The following is a 16234-nucleotide window of genomic DNA, read 5'->3' on the forward strand; positions in this document are numbered from 1 at the left end:
CTCCCTGCTGTGTAAACTGAATACTGGATGGCGCCTCTCCAGACCGGAGTCTCTACGAACTTGCCTATTGGCGCTGTGCCACACTTGTGTAACATACCATACACTTTGTGAAGGCGGCTTCATCACAACCACACAAACGTGGCCTTTTCAATATGTTGTGGTGTCTAACAGGTCTGCATCAGGTCTGCATTCACAAAGATCCCTGAGTGAGAAAGGCTTAATTTCACAAGAGTGCTGTTTTGTTTTCTGTTTGCAAATGAGCTCCTGGTCTTGCAGACTGCAACTTTCAAAGTCCCTTTAAACTTATACATAGATAAACTCAATTAACAGTGGAGTTACACCAGTTTAATGTGAAATTACATCGTGCATTTTCGCATTTAATGAGCAGCAGCCACCACTGAGGACACTGAGGTCATGTCTCTGAAACTTTAAATTGGGCAGCACTTATAAAATAAAACGAGTCCTGACAATTTTAAGTTTTCTGTAGTGACCACATTATTTCCACAAATTCCTGCCACATTTCTGTGGCTTCTGTTTCTTTCTTTCCCCTTTTGTCATAAAAACACATTTATTCAACCACTTTTATTTTGCAAAACATGCTTTATTTTCAATTCTATTGCCTCCTGTGACCTTTATCACTCACTGAAAACTGCAGACAGTAGCCTCTCAGGTGCTGAAGGACTAAGCATGACAGATTATGAGTTTTCAGCAGGACATGTTCGCTTATGGCAACTCCCTGATGGAAACTGTGTTGCACCCTCTTCTGGGATAAAACGAGAATAGCAATGAAACTTTTTCACATAAACTGAAGTTACTGTGACTGAAATGCAGATTCTGTTTGAATATGTTATGCAACTTCTTTCAAAAAAGTCAGTAAACATTATTGTCAATTTAGCCATATGCACAGGACGGGATTGAAATGCTGTTTCTCTGTGAACGCCGGTGTAAACATATAAGTTGACAGAACATATAAGTACGCAAAAATAGAACGTATAAGTATGTAAAAAGTACTCAAAACATAGTACACAGTAAGACTTAGTATGCAGTTATAAGGCACGCGGTGGATAGAATGAGAGTAATGCTTGGGAAGTAATATAAAAGTAAATTGCAGCAGTTGTAGTATAATAAATCAAATACTTGATTTACTGTCCTACTAATGACAGTAAAATTGGAGCCAATATATTTAAATCATCAAAATACATTATTTGTGGAAATTATTCATTTCAGAATGTTTTTTAACTATTTCTATTTACTTCCATTCACCATAATATCAATGGAGACTTTGTACATTTATGACGTCAAACTCTCAGCCTCTCTGATTGGCTCTTGTACTCTCGCTTCCCCCGGTGACGTTCTTCCTGTCTCGCCGTACAACACGTGTGCGCTGCACAGTTTCCAGCTCACGGAAACAACAGCAGCCGAACTCCAGCTTCCTCGAACCTTCCGAGGGTTTCTACTGTTTCCTCGCTTGTGCAGGGCTTCGCCGACACAGCCGCCAAGATGGTGAAGCCTCAGTTCAAGGGGAGAGCCTCCATCAACCCCGGGTCGTCCAGCAGCAACCCCGGTGAGCTAACCCCAGCTAGCCCCAGCTACACCGTTTGTTTACAGCTAATGCTAACGTGTGCTAGCTGCCTCACCGTGAGCTCTGTACAACACACACGTGGATTTACCCCCCTTTGTTAAACTAATATAGTTTATCATGTTACACGTGGAAAGTGTCAAAATGATTCACACAACTCTGGGTGACTTAAATTAACTTTAACTAATGCTAAGCTAATGCTGCAGCCGCATTGCTAGGCCTTTTAAATTTGACACCTCTAGTGTCACTGTGCAAGTACAATGACATTAAGTGTGGAACAAGCCTGTGGGTGCTTACTTTATTATACTAACAAATAAAGACTTTAAAGTAAAAAACAATATTATTAACAGTTGAAGCCTAATACTAAAAACATAGGGAAACTTATGAAAAGATGTAGAAATACATGCATACATACAGTGAATTTAAAATGGAGACAAGCGTTCCAAATAGAAAGACTAGAATAGTAATAACGGGAATTTAATAGAATAGAACACCTTAATAGATTCAACTTACATGGAGGGGCAATGTTCTGCATTTATTAAAACAGTTTCAAACACAAAATATTGTGAATGTTAGATGGATACTTTATTGATCAGGATGAAAATGTAGGCCTCCAGTATCACATAAACCAGTCAAAACTCAAGAGCATAAGAATAATAAAAGGTCAAGATGAGCCATGAATGATTTCACTGCAGTGAGATGAAAGTCTAGACACAACTACTACAAAACTGTCACTGTAGAGAAATGTGTGCTAATGAAGATAGTGTCAATACAATAGTTTAAGTACAAGGTGATTGAAAGACACAAGTAACAAAGGTGGAGTATTGAAGCCAAATATAAATACAGATTTAAAGATAGCCTGTGAAATTATGGTACCGCAGATGTAAATGCATTTTTAACAAAGTGAAAACAGTACAAGAGTAAAACTTAAATACAAGACTAGAGATATAAAAAATATAAACTTAAATAACAATAAACATAGGCAGTAATGGTGACCGCCTGGCAGCTTGGTGACAGTTAATCCAACAGTATTCAACAGAAAAAGGTATTGCAGTTTATAGGTACACATACAATGTTGTTGTAATTCAATTTATTTAAATTTTATATTAGCTTGGTGTTTCTAACCAAACTGGCATACCACATTCAACTAAATACAAGTTGTGTATTTTTAACAGATGAAACATTCAATTAACTCTTGTGTGTTTCTCAGATCGGGTCAAAAGTGCTGTTGCGACCAACCTGAGGGACCGAGCCACTATCAAGCGTCTGAATATGTACAGACAGACACAGAGATGGTGAGTGATGATGAAGATCTGAGTTTTTCCCATGTGAGCTACTGAATGACAGATTATTCTTAGTAGAATTGAAATGTAACAGTGAGTGTTGAGTTCACGCTGATTTTCTGATCCTCTGATTCCAGTAATGACCGTGGAAAAGTCATCAGACCTCTGTCGTTCCAGTCCACAGTGGCTCCGGGGACTCAAGCCAGAGTGGAACCCAACATCAAATGGTTTAGTGAGTGCATTTCTTCACTGTTGAATATGACGTATGTCTTAAAGCAGGGTTGCCTGTGGTAGTTGTCAGCAAATCATATTTTCTGTGCCTGTGAATTGACCCCACTGTCGTTACAAACCCGGATTACGTTGACAATATCATAAAACATTTGAAGAGTATTGTGTTAATGTATGACATCTGCTATCTGCCATTAGGTCAATTTAGCAGGATAACAGGGGCAGCAGTGTATTACTAAAGAGTTGAAAAGTTTGAGTGCCCTATAGTAACTCGTCAGTGAGAATTGATGAATCAAGGAGTTGTAAATATGATCGAAGATGTGATGTCTAAATTAATTGTGTCACGCTTCTTCTTCTTTTCAGCAAATACCCGTGTGATCAAGCAGTCATCTCTCCAGAAGTTCCAGGAGGAGATGGGAGCGATACAGAAGGATCCATATCGTGTGGTGATGAAACGAAGCAGACTCCCCATGTCTCTTCTGCACGACAGAGTCAAAGCCCATGTGAGTATAACGGGTCTAAACCTCTTTTTCTGTACTTTTAAGGAAGATTTATTTCTGTAGGGGTCTTCTGCGGTCTACCCTACCCTGTGATATGCCTCGGTGGTCTGAATTATATTTTACTATGACAGCACAGACATGTAAAACTATGGTGTTTTGGTTTGGCTTATATAAAGCAGTGAGAGTCGTGGCTCTGTTTCCTCAGTAGCGCATTTCAAGGAATTTTTTGTGTTGAAATTAACACAAGATCTCACTCTTATTCTCATTCTGCTCCCCTGTGACCCTGAGTGGCCACTGTGCTTAACACCAGAGAGTTGTAATCAGTCAGGCTTTATCTGTTCCACCCCCAAACCAGCATGATTCCTAATATCATCCAGGTCTTCTCATCCTCTTCCTTCTTTTCTGTCCATTCCACAAGGGTCGGGCGATGTCTAACAAATAGGCATATGGCGATGGTACAGTTATACTTTCCAATGGGAGATGAAAACATTGTGGGGAGGAGGTTCCCAGAAAATCAAAGTGGTGTGTTCCTAACAGGTTGAAAGCCCAAAGCAAAATTTATAAAGTGGATCATCTGAAATTGAATTTAAGAAAGAGGCACTTGACTGTTGGATCCTTTGTTTTAGTTTTTGCTGGGCAATGCAGTGCTCAACACCGTGATAACTGTCAGCTATTGACGATTCTTATTTATAGTCGAATTCAAACGTCTGACTGTTGAGTGACCAGATAAATGAGGTTGTGGTTCAGTATTAGTTTTTTTTACCCAGGATTCCCTTGTCAAAGAGCAGATTTTCGAAGCAACCCGAAGCCTTTAACATGATTGTTTTTGACAAAGCTGTAACGTGCCCCGTGCTCCGCATGGCAGCGGTGCAGGAGACGTATGGCTTGAGTTTCAAGATCACTGGAACATTTGATCAGCATAGACACGGACTTGGCTGTTTCGTTGGCTCACATGAAGTGCAGTGATGAATTTGGTAGGAGTTGGACACGCAATCTGTTCAATATTAATACACTTTTGAATAAATGGGTGACCGGAGCTCTTTAGCATGGATCTGCGTACTGAGAGGAGTTTCACTTCACTTTGAATAAAGAGGTGAACAGATCTTTGTGCAGCTGCAGCATCAGCGCTGCTTCAGATCGTCTTTACTCGTCTTGGCTCAACTGCGTCAGGTCATTTTTACAGTTTCAAAAAGAAAACTACAACCAGAATCACCACAGGCTAAGCAGGCGGGTTTAGAACAAGCACTACTCTAGTTATTTGAATGCACATCCCAAGCCACTACCTAAAGTAAAGAGCTTGTGCTTTTGATGGAATTAAACAATAATCGCCGCTGTAACACTCATCTCATATCTTCTCTCTTTATAACGCAGAACTCCAAGGTGCATATTCTCGACACAGAAGGTTTCGAGACCACGTTTGGACCCAAGGCTCAGAGGAAGAGGCCCAGTCTCATGGTGGGGGACGTGAAAGACCTCATCGAGAAGGCTGAGGCCTCGGCCCTGAGCTACAGCGCAGAGAAGGACAGAGACCTGGTGGTCGAGGACACAGGAGTCCGGTGAGTCTCTCAGTTTAGTCACTACATCTAACTGGTCAGGAGCAGAGATGCCGAATTTTCATATTTAAAGGTCTGAATTTATTGTTTGCTTGTTTTCTCTTTTGGCATCAGGGACGAACCACGTGAGGAAATCTTCAAGAAGGGTCAGTCCAAGAGGATCTGGGGAGAACTTTACAAGGTTTTTTTTAATTTCATTTGGAGTTGGTACACTAAAGAGTTATGAGACATCCTGCATTCCTGACTGTTTTATTGTAACAGGTGATCGACTCGTCTGACGTTATCATTCAAGTGCTCGATGCCCGTGATCCCATGGGAACACGCTCCAAAAGTATAGAGTCGTACATGAAGAAGGAGAAACAGTGGAAACATCTGATCTTTGTACTTAACAAGTGTGATCTCATCCCCACCTGGGTCACGGTAAGAAATTCTGAAATGTTGTTTGATTAGAGACATGTCAGTGTTTTATAGTATTAAATTACATTAATACTTTTTCTCTTCCCCTCAACTTTGAAACAGAGACGGTGGGTTGCTCTTTTGTCCCAGGAGTACCCCACTCTGGCTTTCCATGCCAGTCTCACCAACTCCTTTGGTAAAGGTTCTCTCATCCAGCTGCTCAGGCAGTTTAGCAAGGTAAACACATGCTGGAATTAAAAAATGTCAAAAACAAATTTCATTCAACATCTGCAACAGAGCCATTTTCTTAGTCTTAAGGTTTTGGCCGTGGACATGGAGATTTCACCTCTTTGTATTTCTGAGTGTGTTTTCTATACTTGAAAAAGATTTTTATTATATTTATAAAAAAGACTGCTGGTAAACCAATTTTCTAATCATATAATTCACAATACTAACCGGATCTAATATTACATTTAATGTTATTAAAGTTTTGGTCTAAACCTACTTGAACTAATAATGTGACATAGACGCTGTGGAATGAAGCTTGTTCATGAAAGTACAGGACTGAGAACATCTAAAAGGTCAAGAAATCATAAGGGAATTACACTAACAAAAATTTGATATTGTGTTTTTTTTTATTATTTTAGCTTTCATGATAAAGGCACAGAAACTCTTGAGTTTATTTCTCAGTAAAAGTTTCTCTCTTTTCCATATCCAAAAACAGAGTTAACATCCCAGGATAAACAGAAGATGTTTATCATGGGTTAAATTGACCTTTTTATATAAAAGATTGTAGATTTTCATGATTCCTGTTCACATAAATCCTTTTGTTTTGTTTTGAGCCAACTACGTTGTTGTTCTGGAGCGATGACAAGTCCACCTGCTTTATTGCAAATAGCAACAGAGCCTCGTCCAAATGACCTCCTTGAACCGATGACAGAGTAAGACCGTTGTTTAGGAAACACAACACTCTTGACTTTTATTTGTTTGTCTCCTACAGCTCCACACGGACAAGAAGCAGATAAGTGTGGGTTTCATTGGTTACCCTAATGTGGGAAAGAGCTCGGTCATCAATACACTGCGCTCCAAGAAGGTCTGCAATGTGGCACCGCTCGCCGGAGAAACCAAGGTAACGTCCATGTTTCATATCAATATTACTGCTGGACATGATCAGCGTGATAGTGTGTTAGCTCTCTGTTTTTAAAAAAAATCATATATAGACCTTTAATCCAATGGGAGGGTAACGTGAGGTGAAAAGACGCATGTTACCTTTCTCAGTAATTGCTGATAGCTGCAACAACAGAAATGGTCGACTCCGTGTTCTTAACTATAAAACAAACTGGGACAAGAGAAAGAACAACAACAGCTTTTATCCTCAATTTCCTCTCTGGGGCTGCTTATCCTGTTTGGAAAAGAACAAGGGTCTAAAAACCCAAGTGTCCAAAGAAGGGTCAAGGGGAAAGAAAGGGAAAACATATCTTTTTCATCCTTGCAAAATTTGTGAACTTGGACCACAAACGGGGGATAATAATGTTCACACCTTCTCAGTAGATCTGTGGCCAGCACGCCTTTATTTCCCACCTCGTCTTTTGACTCTCACCACACACGTGAGGCTGTTTACTGACGGCCAAACATGCTCACAATCTGCAGCCCTGTGGGGACTCTCGTTTATTTATTTTTGAGTATATGTGAATTTTTGCTCTTAAATTCTGCTAGATGATGAACCAGTCATTGGGGGGAGTTTTTTAATATGAAAAGAAGAAGCTGTGCTTATGATCTCATACAGACTTGATTTCGCAGTTTTTTTCCATCTCAAAAGATTCTCAGCTCACTCATCATATTAACTCATTTGAAAAGAATTTTATTTTTCACTCAACAATTATCTTTTTCCATCGTAGGTGTGGCAGTACATCACTTTGATGAGGCGCATCTTCCTCATCGATTGCCCCGGTGTTGTCTACCCTTCAGAGGATAGCGAAACCGATATTGTCTTGAAAGGAGTGGTAAGTCGTGGTTTTAACATTTATGCGACTCAGTCCATCACTGACAGTTTTCTGTTTCATATTGTAAATTGGACATCTTTCTCCCCCACCCTTACCTAACTTAGGTCCAAGTGGAGAAGATCAAGAACCCAGAGGAGCACATTGAGGGCGTGCTGGAGCGGGCCAAGCCAGAATACATTCAGAAAACCTACCGCATCCCGACCTGGGAGAATGCTGTCGACTTTCTGGAGAAGCTGGCATGTCGCATGGGGAAACTTCTCAAGGTCTGAATGATTCTTTCATTTTCCTGTGCAGGACCTTACCCTAACTATAGCTGTACTTAAGGCGTAGTTATTTCAGTTAATGCATTTGTTGCAAGCTTTCAGTTAAAAAGTGAATCACAAGTTAAGCTTAAGCATTGTATCTCTGGATTTGTGCAGGGTGGTGAACCAGATATCCAAACAGTCTCCAAAATGGTGTTGAACGATTGGCAGAGAGGACGCATCCCCTTCTTTGTGAAACCCCCCGGAGTTGAGGGGGATTACGAGGTATTGTTTTACAGAATTTGACTTTTTTTTTTTTTTTTTCAACACCAGCCTATAACTTGTGTGTCAACTTGTATTTTGTTGTGGTTATTTTTCTAAGGGACGGTTGCTAGCTGAAGAAGCCGCAAAGGTAGCTGAGGCTGTGCAGGAAGAACAACTAGAAAATCCAGATGCCACGGCAGAGGAAAAAGAGAAACACCAGCAGAGACAGAGGGAGCAGGTCCAGAAGATTCTCTCCAATGTGCGACAGAACTTTGGAAAGATCAACGTGGCACCTGAGTTCACAGAGGAAGACTTGGTTCCCGTGGAGATACCTGAGATGGAAGACTTCTCTGGCTCTGAGGACGACGAAAATTGTGAGGAGGAAGAAGAAGAAGAAGAAGAAGAGAAGGGAGAAGAGGACACAACCGCAGTTGAGCAACCTGATGGAGAAATCAAGGACTCTGATGCAACAACCTCTCAGGCTGGCGAAGCAAGCGACAGTAAGAATTCACGCCAGGTCATCCAGGAGCTGGATGAGAAGATCGCCAAATACAAGCAGTTTCTGGACCGCGCCAAAACCAAGCGCTTCTCTGCAATCCGGTGAGTCTGCTCTCCCCATAACCATCTCTGCTCTCATGCCATTCATTTAAACCAGTCTTAAATCCTCTAAGGACTTAAATTGATCATTTTGACTGTGATCTCCTGAATGTTGAAAATTCGTGAAATAAGTTGTTAAGCTGCACTGAGCTTAATTTAGTTGTTCATTTCAGCAGATCCCAACAGGAGTTAACAGTTTTTTTCTTCTTTGGACAGGATACCCAAGGCAATGTCTGACAAAGCACTCGTAGACATCAAGGCGAAAACAGTGAAAACAGCAGCAGATCTGATTAAAGGTAATAAGCATGTCATAACTTTGTGGGGTGTTTAACAAAATAAATGATTTTAGAAGGATTAACAGATGTGGTTAAAGATGCGAGCTGTGTCACTCCTGGGATTGAGGTACTTTCCCATGTTTGACACACAAATAACTTTCTGTCAAACTATATATCTGTACCTGCACAAATGAAATGCGTATGGTTTGGGTCGGGTTGACCTTAAGAGCTAAATCTGAAACTGACATTACATCTTTGTTTGATTTCAGCGAGAGTCCATTTAGGCAAGAAGAGGAGAGCTGAGGAAGAAGAGCCGGCACAGGCGCAAAGACTGAGTTCTAAACAGGTACGTAGGGTTTCTGCTGTCACACAGTAGATCAGTTTGATGAATATATGTTCCTCTTTCTAACGTAACAGGAATGAAGATAAAAGCTCAGGTGTTTTGTGGCAGAATATTTAATCAATTGTTTTCTCCCTCTTTGTCTACGTCCACAGAGAAGAGCGATGGACCGTGCAGGGAGGATTAAGAGAGTTGGCGTTCGCTATTATGAAACGCACAATGTGAAAAACAAGAACAAGAACCGAAAGGCCCCAGCACCGGCCACAGAAGGCCAGAGGACCAAGCGATCAAAGCACTAAAGATGGAGTTATATAACACAACATGTGTAATAGATCTTTATTTCATTTGGCTAAATAAGGCCAAGTTTTGATTGAAAAAGTACAGTTGATAAAAGGTGGAATTCTAACTTGAGTGTTTAAGGGTCTTTATGAAGTGGCCACGTGATGCCTTATTCAGACTGTCACTCAGGACAATGAAGTCATTTTTGCCTTTTGGACTTTCTTTTTCCTTGGACCCCTCTGTGTTTGAATGACATTTCATTCGTCATTTACAGGTGTAATGCTCTCTTGATGCTCAAGAGATATCTACAGTGATCGTTTGAACTGTACTTGTCATAAAGAAAATGAAAATATTTGCTAATTACACTCAGTTGAGTTTTCATAATACAAATGGGGAAATGGTAACTCAGGGTTTTTGGGTTTTCAGTTATTTCTTCGATGTGATGATCCCTTCCAGTTGGGCCTGAAAAAAATGACAAATAGCTTGATATGAAGCTTAACAAGGGCAACACAGTTACTATTGATGCTTGGAAAACATTTACTTTTATATGTGAGGACGAAACCTCACCTTGAGTTGCTGATTGGTTCTCTTTAGGAACTGAATCTCCTCCATGTGCTTCTTTTCCGCCACCTGTCGCTTTTCAGTTTCTCTCTGTTCTATTACGTCACATTTCGCTTTCTCTTCGTTCAGTTGCCTCTTCAGGTCGTGAATCTCATTCTCCAGATCAGCAGTCTAGATTCATACATGCATACGAGACACTCATGAGCAAGTTACAGAAGCAGGATCCGTTCTGTAAAATGTGCTGCCACCATCCAAGTTTTCTTAAAGAGAAACGGCGCTCCCTGCTGGACTCCTGAAAAAACTAACTAAAATCCCATATCTTAAAATACATGTCTAAATTATCTTTTAAAATGCAAAATTTCAGATTTTGGGGTCATGTTCCTCTGTTTTTGTAATTCATAATAAATGAAATAAACTCAATGCCCTCACGCTTTTCTCCATGTCAGCTTTCCCCTGCTCAGCCTGCAGTGCTTTCCTCACGCCGAACCCTACGCTGCTCTCATACAGGGTCTGGTGGGCAGCAACCGTCATTTTAATCTCATCTCGAACCCTCAACAGCAGCAGACCCCTCTCGGCACAATTGATGGTCACCTGACGGATGAGCTCATCTGTGGAAACAGAAAATCAGGATAAGTGGATGTTGCTGTATAGGAAAAATGTGACATAAGGTATAGATCTAGTCCATAGAGTCTAAAAACATAACCATAGTTCACTAAGTTATGTATCTTCCACCAATGTAAGTACAGTGCATTGTGTTTACCAAAGCACTGGGTGTAGAGCTCCCTGCGAACGGGACAGATGCCCGTCTCTCTGGCCTGCCTCTGCTGCAGGTTTGTGTCCAGAAGTTCCTCGAGGCGCACAACATCTGTTCTGGTACAAGGAGTGCTGGACACCTGCTGCAGCCATTGTTGGTTCTCTACCATCCATTTTCTGTAAAGAAGCAGATCTTGAGATACATACCACAGTGGGTTAACCCCTCTGAGCCATGATGGAGATGAATGTACCTTGGTGGGAAGATGGTGTCCAAAGTGGCCTCATTTTCCTTCCCTGTGGCATCAGTATCATTGGGTTTAGGTGGAGGTGGAACAGGGCAGGAGTCAATGGGCTGCTGAGGACACGCTCTTAAAGGTCGCGCCTGTGGTGGAAAGTATGAAGTGTTACATGTGGTATATTGCAATAACTTAACTAATCCTTATACATTTCTTGTATTTAAGCTGAATACATGGTGTAAATGATCTTGTTTTGAGTTGAATTTGAATGTCGGGGCTTACAGACACTTGGATGACACCACAGGAGCAGTAGCCTATGGAGGCATTTTATGTTTCTTTTTCCAGTTGTTTTTTTATGTTTGAAGACGTTATCCCACTTTAACTACATTTGTATTGGATTTGTCTGCAACACTATTTATCCCTAAGACTTCAAAATTGTTTGTGGCCTCAGACACTTCACCAACCCCTCAATAGGCATCGTGCTGAGTTGATAATCAGATAATTGACTTTTTGGGGGTGAACTATCCCTTCAAAATAAAGTTGAGTTCTTTATCTTCTTTTCTCTTAACTACATTTCACATATCAACAAATAAACAGGTTTAACACTTTCTCTTTATTCCCCACTTCCCGTTGTTCAGTGAGAGAAGTTCCTTTAAACAACTATGACAACTGACCTTAGGTGATTTCCTGTCTGTGGTCTTGCTGATCAGAACCGGGTTGTTGTATTTCAGGAGCGAGTCTGTCGGTGGGATCATCGTCTCCTGCTGTGATGACGCTAACAATAGAATCTGGATCTTTAAGGTTTATGCTGCAGATGTGTCGGTGCTGTTAGAACTTAGCACTGTTTGCGTTGTCAGGGCAACAGCGCAAACGGCGGAGCGAACTTCCGGTGGAATCACAGACCAGGATGTCATGCAACGCCGAACCACGCCCACTGATATCACGCATTAGCCATCAAGTGTAGACCATGAAGTGAAAAGTTTAATGTAAATCGTGTAAAACGAGGATTACTTCCTGTTGCCAGTAGGTGTCGCTGTTATCACTACATACTGACTAATAGATCTGTCCATGTAGTTGTCAACCGGGAAAATGATCATGTGACAGAATTGTGGGGCTGATTGGACAATGTACAGCAGAGTTATGGCATCTTCATCTCCAAGGCGAAACAAGCAGCAGCTCAGATGAAAGGTAATAAGCTATCATGACTTTGTATGGTGTTTAACAACAGAAATGATTTTAGCAGGATTATCAGATATTGTTAAGGATACAACTTTGTGATTATGTCACTCGTGTGATTATGTACTTTCCCATTTTTTACACAAATATATTTTTCTTTCGAAATATTTATCTCTTTACTCTTGAAATGTGTTTGGTTCGGATCGGGTTGACCTTGAGAACTAATCTGAAGCTGAAGTTACATTTGTTCATCTCTGTTTGATTTCAGCTGCAGTCCAGAGAGGCAAGAAGAGGAGAGCTGAGGAAGAAGAGGAGAGCTGAGGAAGAAGAGCAGAGCTGAGGAAGACGAGGAGAGCTGAGGAAGAAGAGGAGAGCTGAGGAAGAAGAGGAGCCTGCAGAGGCGCACACACTGACTTCTAAACAGGTACGTAGGGTTTCTGCTGTCAAACAAAACAGTAGATCAGTTTGATGAATGTATGTTCCTCTTACTAACATCACAGGAATGAAGATAAAAGCTCAGGTGATTTGTGGCAGAATATTTAATCAATTGTTTTCTCCCTCTTTGTCTACGTCCACAGAGAAGAGCGATGGATCGTGCGAAGTTGGCGTTCACTATTACGAAACGCACAATGTGAAAAACAAGAACAGAAGGCCAGAGGACCAAACGATCAAAGCACTAAAGATGGAGTTATATAACACAACATGTGTAATAGATCTTTATTTCATTTGGCCAAATAAGGCCAAGTTTGGATTGACAAAGTACAGTTGATAAAGGGTGGAATGCTAACGAAAGGTCTTTATGAAGTGGCCACGTGATGCCTTATTCAGACTGTCACTCAGGACAATGAAGTCATGTTCAACCCCTCTGTGTTTGAATGACATCTCATTCATCATTTACAGGTGTAATGCTCTCTTGATGTTCAAGAGAAATGTACAGTGATAGTTTTCCTCATACAAATGGGGAAATGGTTACTCAGGTTTTTTTATTTTGCAATCATTTCTTCGGTGTGATCCCTTCGAGCTGGTTCTGAAAAGAAAGACCAATGGATTGAATATTAAGACGGGCAACACGGCTTCAACAAGGCAGTTGATGCTCGGAAATAAAACACTTTTTATTTTATTTGTGATGCTTAAACCTCACCTTGAGTTGCTGATTGGTTCTCTTTAGAAACTGAATCTCCTCTGTAAACTTCTTTTCTTCCACCTGTCGCTTTTCAGCTTCCCTCTGTTCTATCACGTCACATTTCGCTTTCTCTTCGTTCAGTTGCCTATTCAGGTCTTGAATCTCAGTCTTCAGATCAGCAGTCTAGATTCAAACATACAATGAGCCACTCATGTGAGCAAGTAACAGAAGCAGGATCAATTCTGTAAAATGTGCTGCCCCCATCCATATTTTAGGGTCTCTTAAAGAGAAATGGTGCTCTCTGCTGGACGCCCAACAGCAACCTGTAATTGTAATCCCATATCTTTAGATTACTAAATTCACTTTGAAATCCAAATATCAGATTTGGGGCTATTGTTCCTCTGTATTTGTAATTCATTACAAATTAAATAAACTCAATGCCCTTACGCATTTCTCCGTGTCAGCTTTGCCCTGCTCGGCCAGAAGTGCTTTCCTCATGCCGAACCCGACGCTGCTCTCATACAGAGTCTCATGGGCAGCAAAGGACATGTTAATCTCATCTCGGATCTGCAACAGCAGCCGACCCCTCTCGGCACAATTGATGGTCACCTGTCGGATGAGCTCATCTGGGGAATAAAAGGAAAGCAGGATGTAAATAAGAGTTTATGTTGCTGTTTATGAAAAATGTTACCAACAAGGTATAGATCTAGTGCCAAGCGTCTAAATACGTAGCCATAGTATCTTCCACCATTGTAAGTACAGTGCATTGTGTTCACCAAAGCACTGGGCGTAGAGCTCCCTGCGAACGGGACAGATGCCCGTCTCTCTGGCCTGCCTCCTCTGTATGTTTGTGTCCAGCATTTCCTTGAGGCGCACGACATCTTTTCTGGTACAAGGAGTGCTGGAAACTTGCTGCAGCCATTGTTGTTTCCCTACCATCCAAGTTCTGTAGAGAAGCAGATGTTGAGATAAATACCACAGCGGGTTAACCCCTCTGAGCGATGATGGAGATAAATGTACCTTGGTGGAAAGATGGTGTCCAAAGTGGCCTCATTTTCCTTCCAGGTGTCCTCAGTAGAGGAGAATTTAGGTGGTGGTGGAACCGAGTCACTGGACTGCTGAGGGCCCGCTCTCGAAGGGCCCGCCTGGGGTGGAAAGGATGACGTGTTACATGTTTCAATCACTTAACTTATCTTTATAAATTATTTCTGCTTCACACCTCACTCATACATTCAAACTCAGCCAACCACAGATTGGTCACATGGCTAAACTGGCAGACCTGCTCCACAAACAAGCTTCACCGTGTTGAAGACCAGACAGAACAGTGTTAATGCTGTGCCACAGACGGGAAAAAAATAACAGCTTCAATTTCAGTGCTTGCACTATTTGCACAAAATTTTTTTTTTTTAATAGCTGTCATTGTCTATGTGTAAGCACACCAGGTTTTTAGCCTAAATGTCCCAGTTATCCTCGTCCAGAGCCGCGGTCTCCAGTAGATAACAGAGGACACTTTAGCTAAAAGCACGTTGTAAATTATCTCGTTTCGAGTTGAATTTGAATGTCGGGGCTTACGGACACTTGGATGACATGGTTGTTTTTTTTACGTTTGAAGAAGTGGTCCCACTTTACTTCAATTGTATTGGATTTGTCTGCAACACTAGTTACACCTCAGACTCAAAAAGTGTTTAGTGGTATCGAACACTTCACCAACTCCTCCATCGGCATAGTGCTGAGTAGATAATGAGAGAATTTTCTTTTCTGGGTGAACTATCCCTTTAAGATAAAGTTTCCCTCTTTTCTTTTTTTTTTTCCTTACTACATTTCACATATGAACAATTTCAACAAATATTAAATACGAAATAGTTAACTTTTAACACTTTCTCTTTGTTCCCCCCTTCCTGTTGTTCAGAGAGAGATGTTGGTTTAAACAACTATGACAACTGACCTTAGTTGATTTCTTGTCTGTGGTCTTGCTGATCAAAACCGGGGTGCCGTATTTCAACAGAGAGTCTGTCGGTGGGATCATCGTCTTCTGCTGGGATGACGAAAAAATAAAATCAGGATCTTTAAGGTTTATGCTGACAAACTGTTAGCGCTTAGCACTGTTTGCATGCTCACTGATCACTCATTACGGTCCATGCCATCAAGTGTAGACCACACTGTGAACATTTTATTGTAAATCGAATAAAGTTGTAAAACGAGGCTAACTTCCTGTTGCCAGTAGGTAGTGCTATCACTATCCCTACATACTGACTAATAGAGCTGGTCAAGTTGGGGTTAATCCAATTGGTGCGCCATCTACACAGGAAGTGAAGTGTTTATCCTTCCTGTGTTGCACAAAACGCATGCAACGCTCTATGTCCATACATGCCTAGCTGTCTATCGACCCTCTCTTTCTAGTACACACTAATGCTATAGTTTTTTTACACTGAGAACTTGAAACCCCATGAATATAACTATTTTCTACCACATCATTTGCCTCTTGTATTTTCTCCCATTATTTGATGAATATTCCTTCCCCATTTCCACAAGGCTCCATCATTAGCAAAAAGGGTCCCTCCCCTCACCCAATATCATCCTGAACTTGAGAAAACACATCAATAATCATAATGGAAAACAATATTGAACTAATGATTGAGGATTACCATTTTTCACCATATACCTTCCCGATAGAGATGTCCCAATTCTTACTCGAATGAACGTATCAAATATAAAGTCTCTGTTACAATTATAGACATATAGCCTACTGTGTCTTCTTATTCTTTTTCGTTCCCTGTTTTCCTTTATGATGATGATATCAAAGACCGTTAAGGTGTCTATGATATTGCAGCTATCCGAGTCTACAT

The 16234-nt window shown here is 41.0% G+C and overlaps 3 protein-coding genes across 3 annotated transcripts; 1 reads left to right on the top strand and 2 right to left on the bottom strand.

Annotated features, from left to right (window-relative positions):
- Positions 1–1370: 1370 nt before the first annotated feature.
- On the top strand, positions 1371–10529 carry gnl2 (G protein nucleolar 2). Its single transcript, XM_061081197.1, has 16 exons — positions 1371–1564; positions 2790–2874; positions 3000–3094; positions 3454–3593; positions 4962–5146; positions 5258–5324; positions 5405–5563; positions 5663–5776; positions 6540–6668; positions 7438–7542; positions 7647–7805; positions 7962–8069; positions 8167–8648; positions 8862–8941; positions 9190–9266; positions 9416–10529. The coding sequence occupies exons 1-16, from the start codon at positions 1501–1503 to the stop codon at positions 9557–9559; spliced, it is 2193 nt and encodes a 730-aa protein (XP_060937180.1). The 5' UTR covers positions 1371–1500; the 3' UTR covers positions 9560–10529.
- On the bottom strand, positions 9966–11844 carry dnali1 (dynein, axonemal, light intermediate chain 1). The gene is made up of 6 exons (XM_061081198.1): positions 11764–11844; positions 11105–11235; positions 10861–11030; positions 10530–10708; positions 10107–10271; positions 9966–10001 (listed from the first exon to the last, which is right to left on the bottom strand). The coding sequence occupies exons 1-6, from the start codon at positions 11842–11844 to the stop codon at positions 9966–9968; spliced, it is 762 nt and encodes a 253-aa protein (XP_060937181.1).
- A 1415-nt stretch (positions 11845–13259) lies between these two features.
- On the bottom strand, positions 13260–15414 carry LOC133014751 (axonemal dynein light intermediate polypeptide 1-like). Its single transcript, XM_061082012.1, has 6 exons — positions 15334–15414; positions 14409–14533; positions 14165–14334; positions 13836–14014; positions 13407–13571; positions 13260–13292 (listed from the first exon to the last, which is right to left on the bottom strand). The coding sequence occupies exons 1-6, from the start codon at positions 15412–15414 to the stop codon at positions 13260–13262; spliced, it is 753 nt and encodes a 250-aa protein (XP_060937995.1).
- Positions 15415–16234: the final 820 nt, after the last annotated feature.

The sequence above is a fragment of the Limanda limanda genome, chromosome 11 (assembly GCF_963576545.1).
Source record: "Limanda limanda chromosome 11, fLimLim1.1, whole genome shotgun sequence".
Taxonomy (NCBI): Eukaryota; Metazoa; Chordata; class Actinopteri; order Pleuronectiformes; family Pleuronectidae; genus Limanda; species Limanda limanda.

What these genes read in the sequence shown, in the direction of transcription:
- gnl2 (XM_061081197.1), top strand. Translation starts at nt 1,501, where the DNA reads ATGGTGAAGCCTCAGTTCAAGGGGAGAGCCTCCATCAACCCCGGGTCG. An exon ending in TGCTCAGGCAGTTTAGCAAG is followed by an intron (nt 5,777 to 6,539) that starts GTAAACACATGC and finishes TGTCTCCTACAG; the next exon opens with CTCCACACGGACAAGAAGCA. An exon ending in CGCTCGCCGGAGAAACCAAG is followed by an intron (nt 6,669 to 7,437) that starts GTAACGTCCATG and finishes TTTCCATCGTAG; the next exon opens with GTGTGGCAGTACATCACTTT.
- dnali1 (XM_061081198.1), bottom strand. Translation starts at nt 11,844, where the DNA reads ATGATCCCACCGACAGACTCGCTCCTGAAATACAACAACCCGGTTCTG. An exon ending in CAGACAGGAAATCACCTAAG is followed by an intron (nt 11,236 to 11,763) that starts GTCAGTTGTCAT and finishes TTTCCACCACAG; the next exon opens with GCGCGACCTTTAAGAGCGTG. An exon ending in GAACCAATCAGCAACTCAAG is followed by an intron (nt 10,002 to 10,106) that starts GTGAGGTTTCGT and finishes CATTTTTTTCAG; the next exon opens with GCCCAACTGGAAGGGATCAT.
- LOC133014751 (XM_061082012.1), bottom strand. Translation starts at nt 15,414, where the DNA reads ATGATCCCACCGACAGACTCTCTGTTGAAATACGGCACCCCGGTTTTG. An exon ending in CAGACAAGAAATCAACTAAG is followed by an intron (nt 14,534 to 15,333) that starts GTCAGTTGTCAT and finishes TTTCCACCCCAG; the next exon opens with GCGGGCCCTTCGAGAGCGGG. An exon ending in AAGCTGACACGGAGAAATGC is followed by an intron (nt 13,572 to 13,835) that starts GTAAGGGCATTG and finishes GTTTGAATCTAG; the next exon opens with ACTGCTGATCTGAAGACTGA.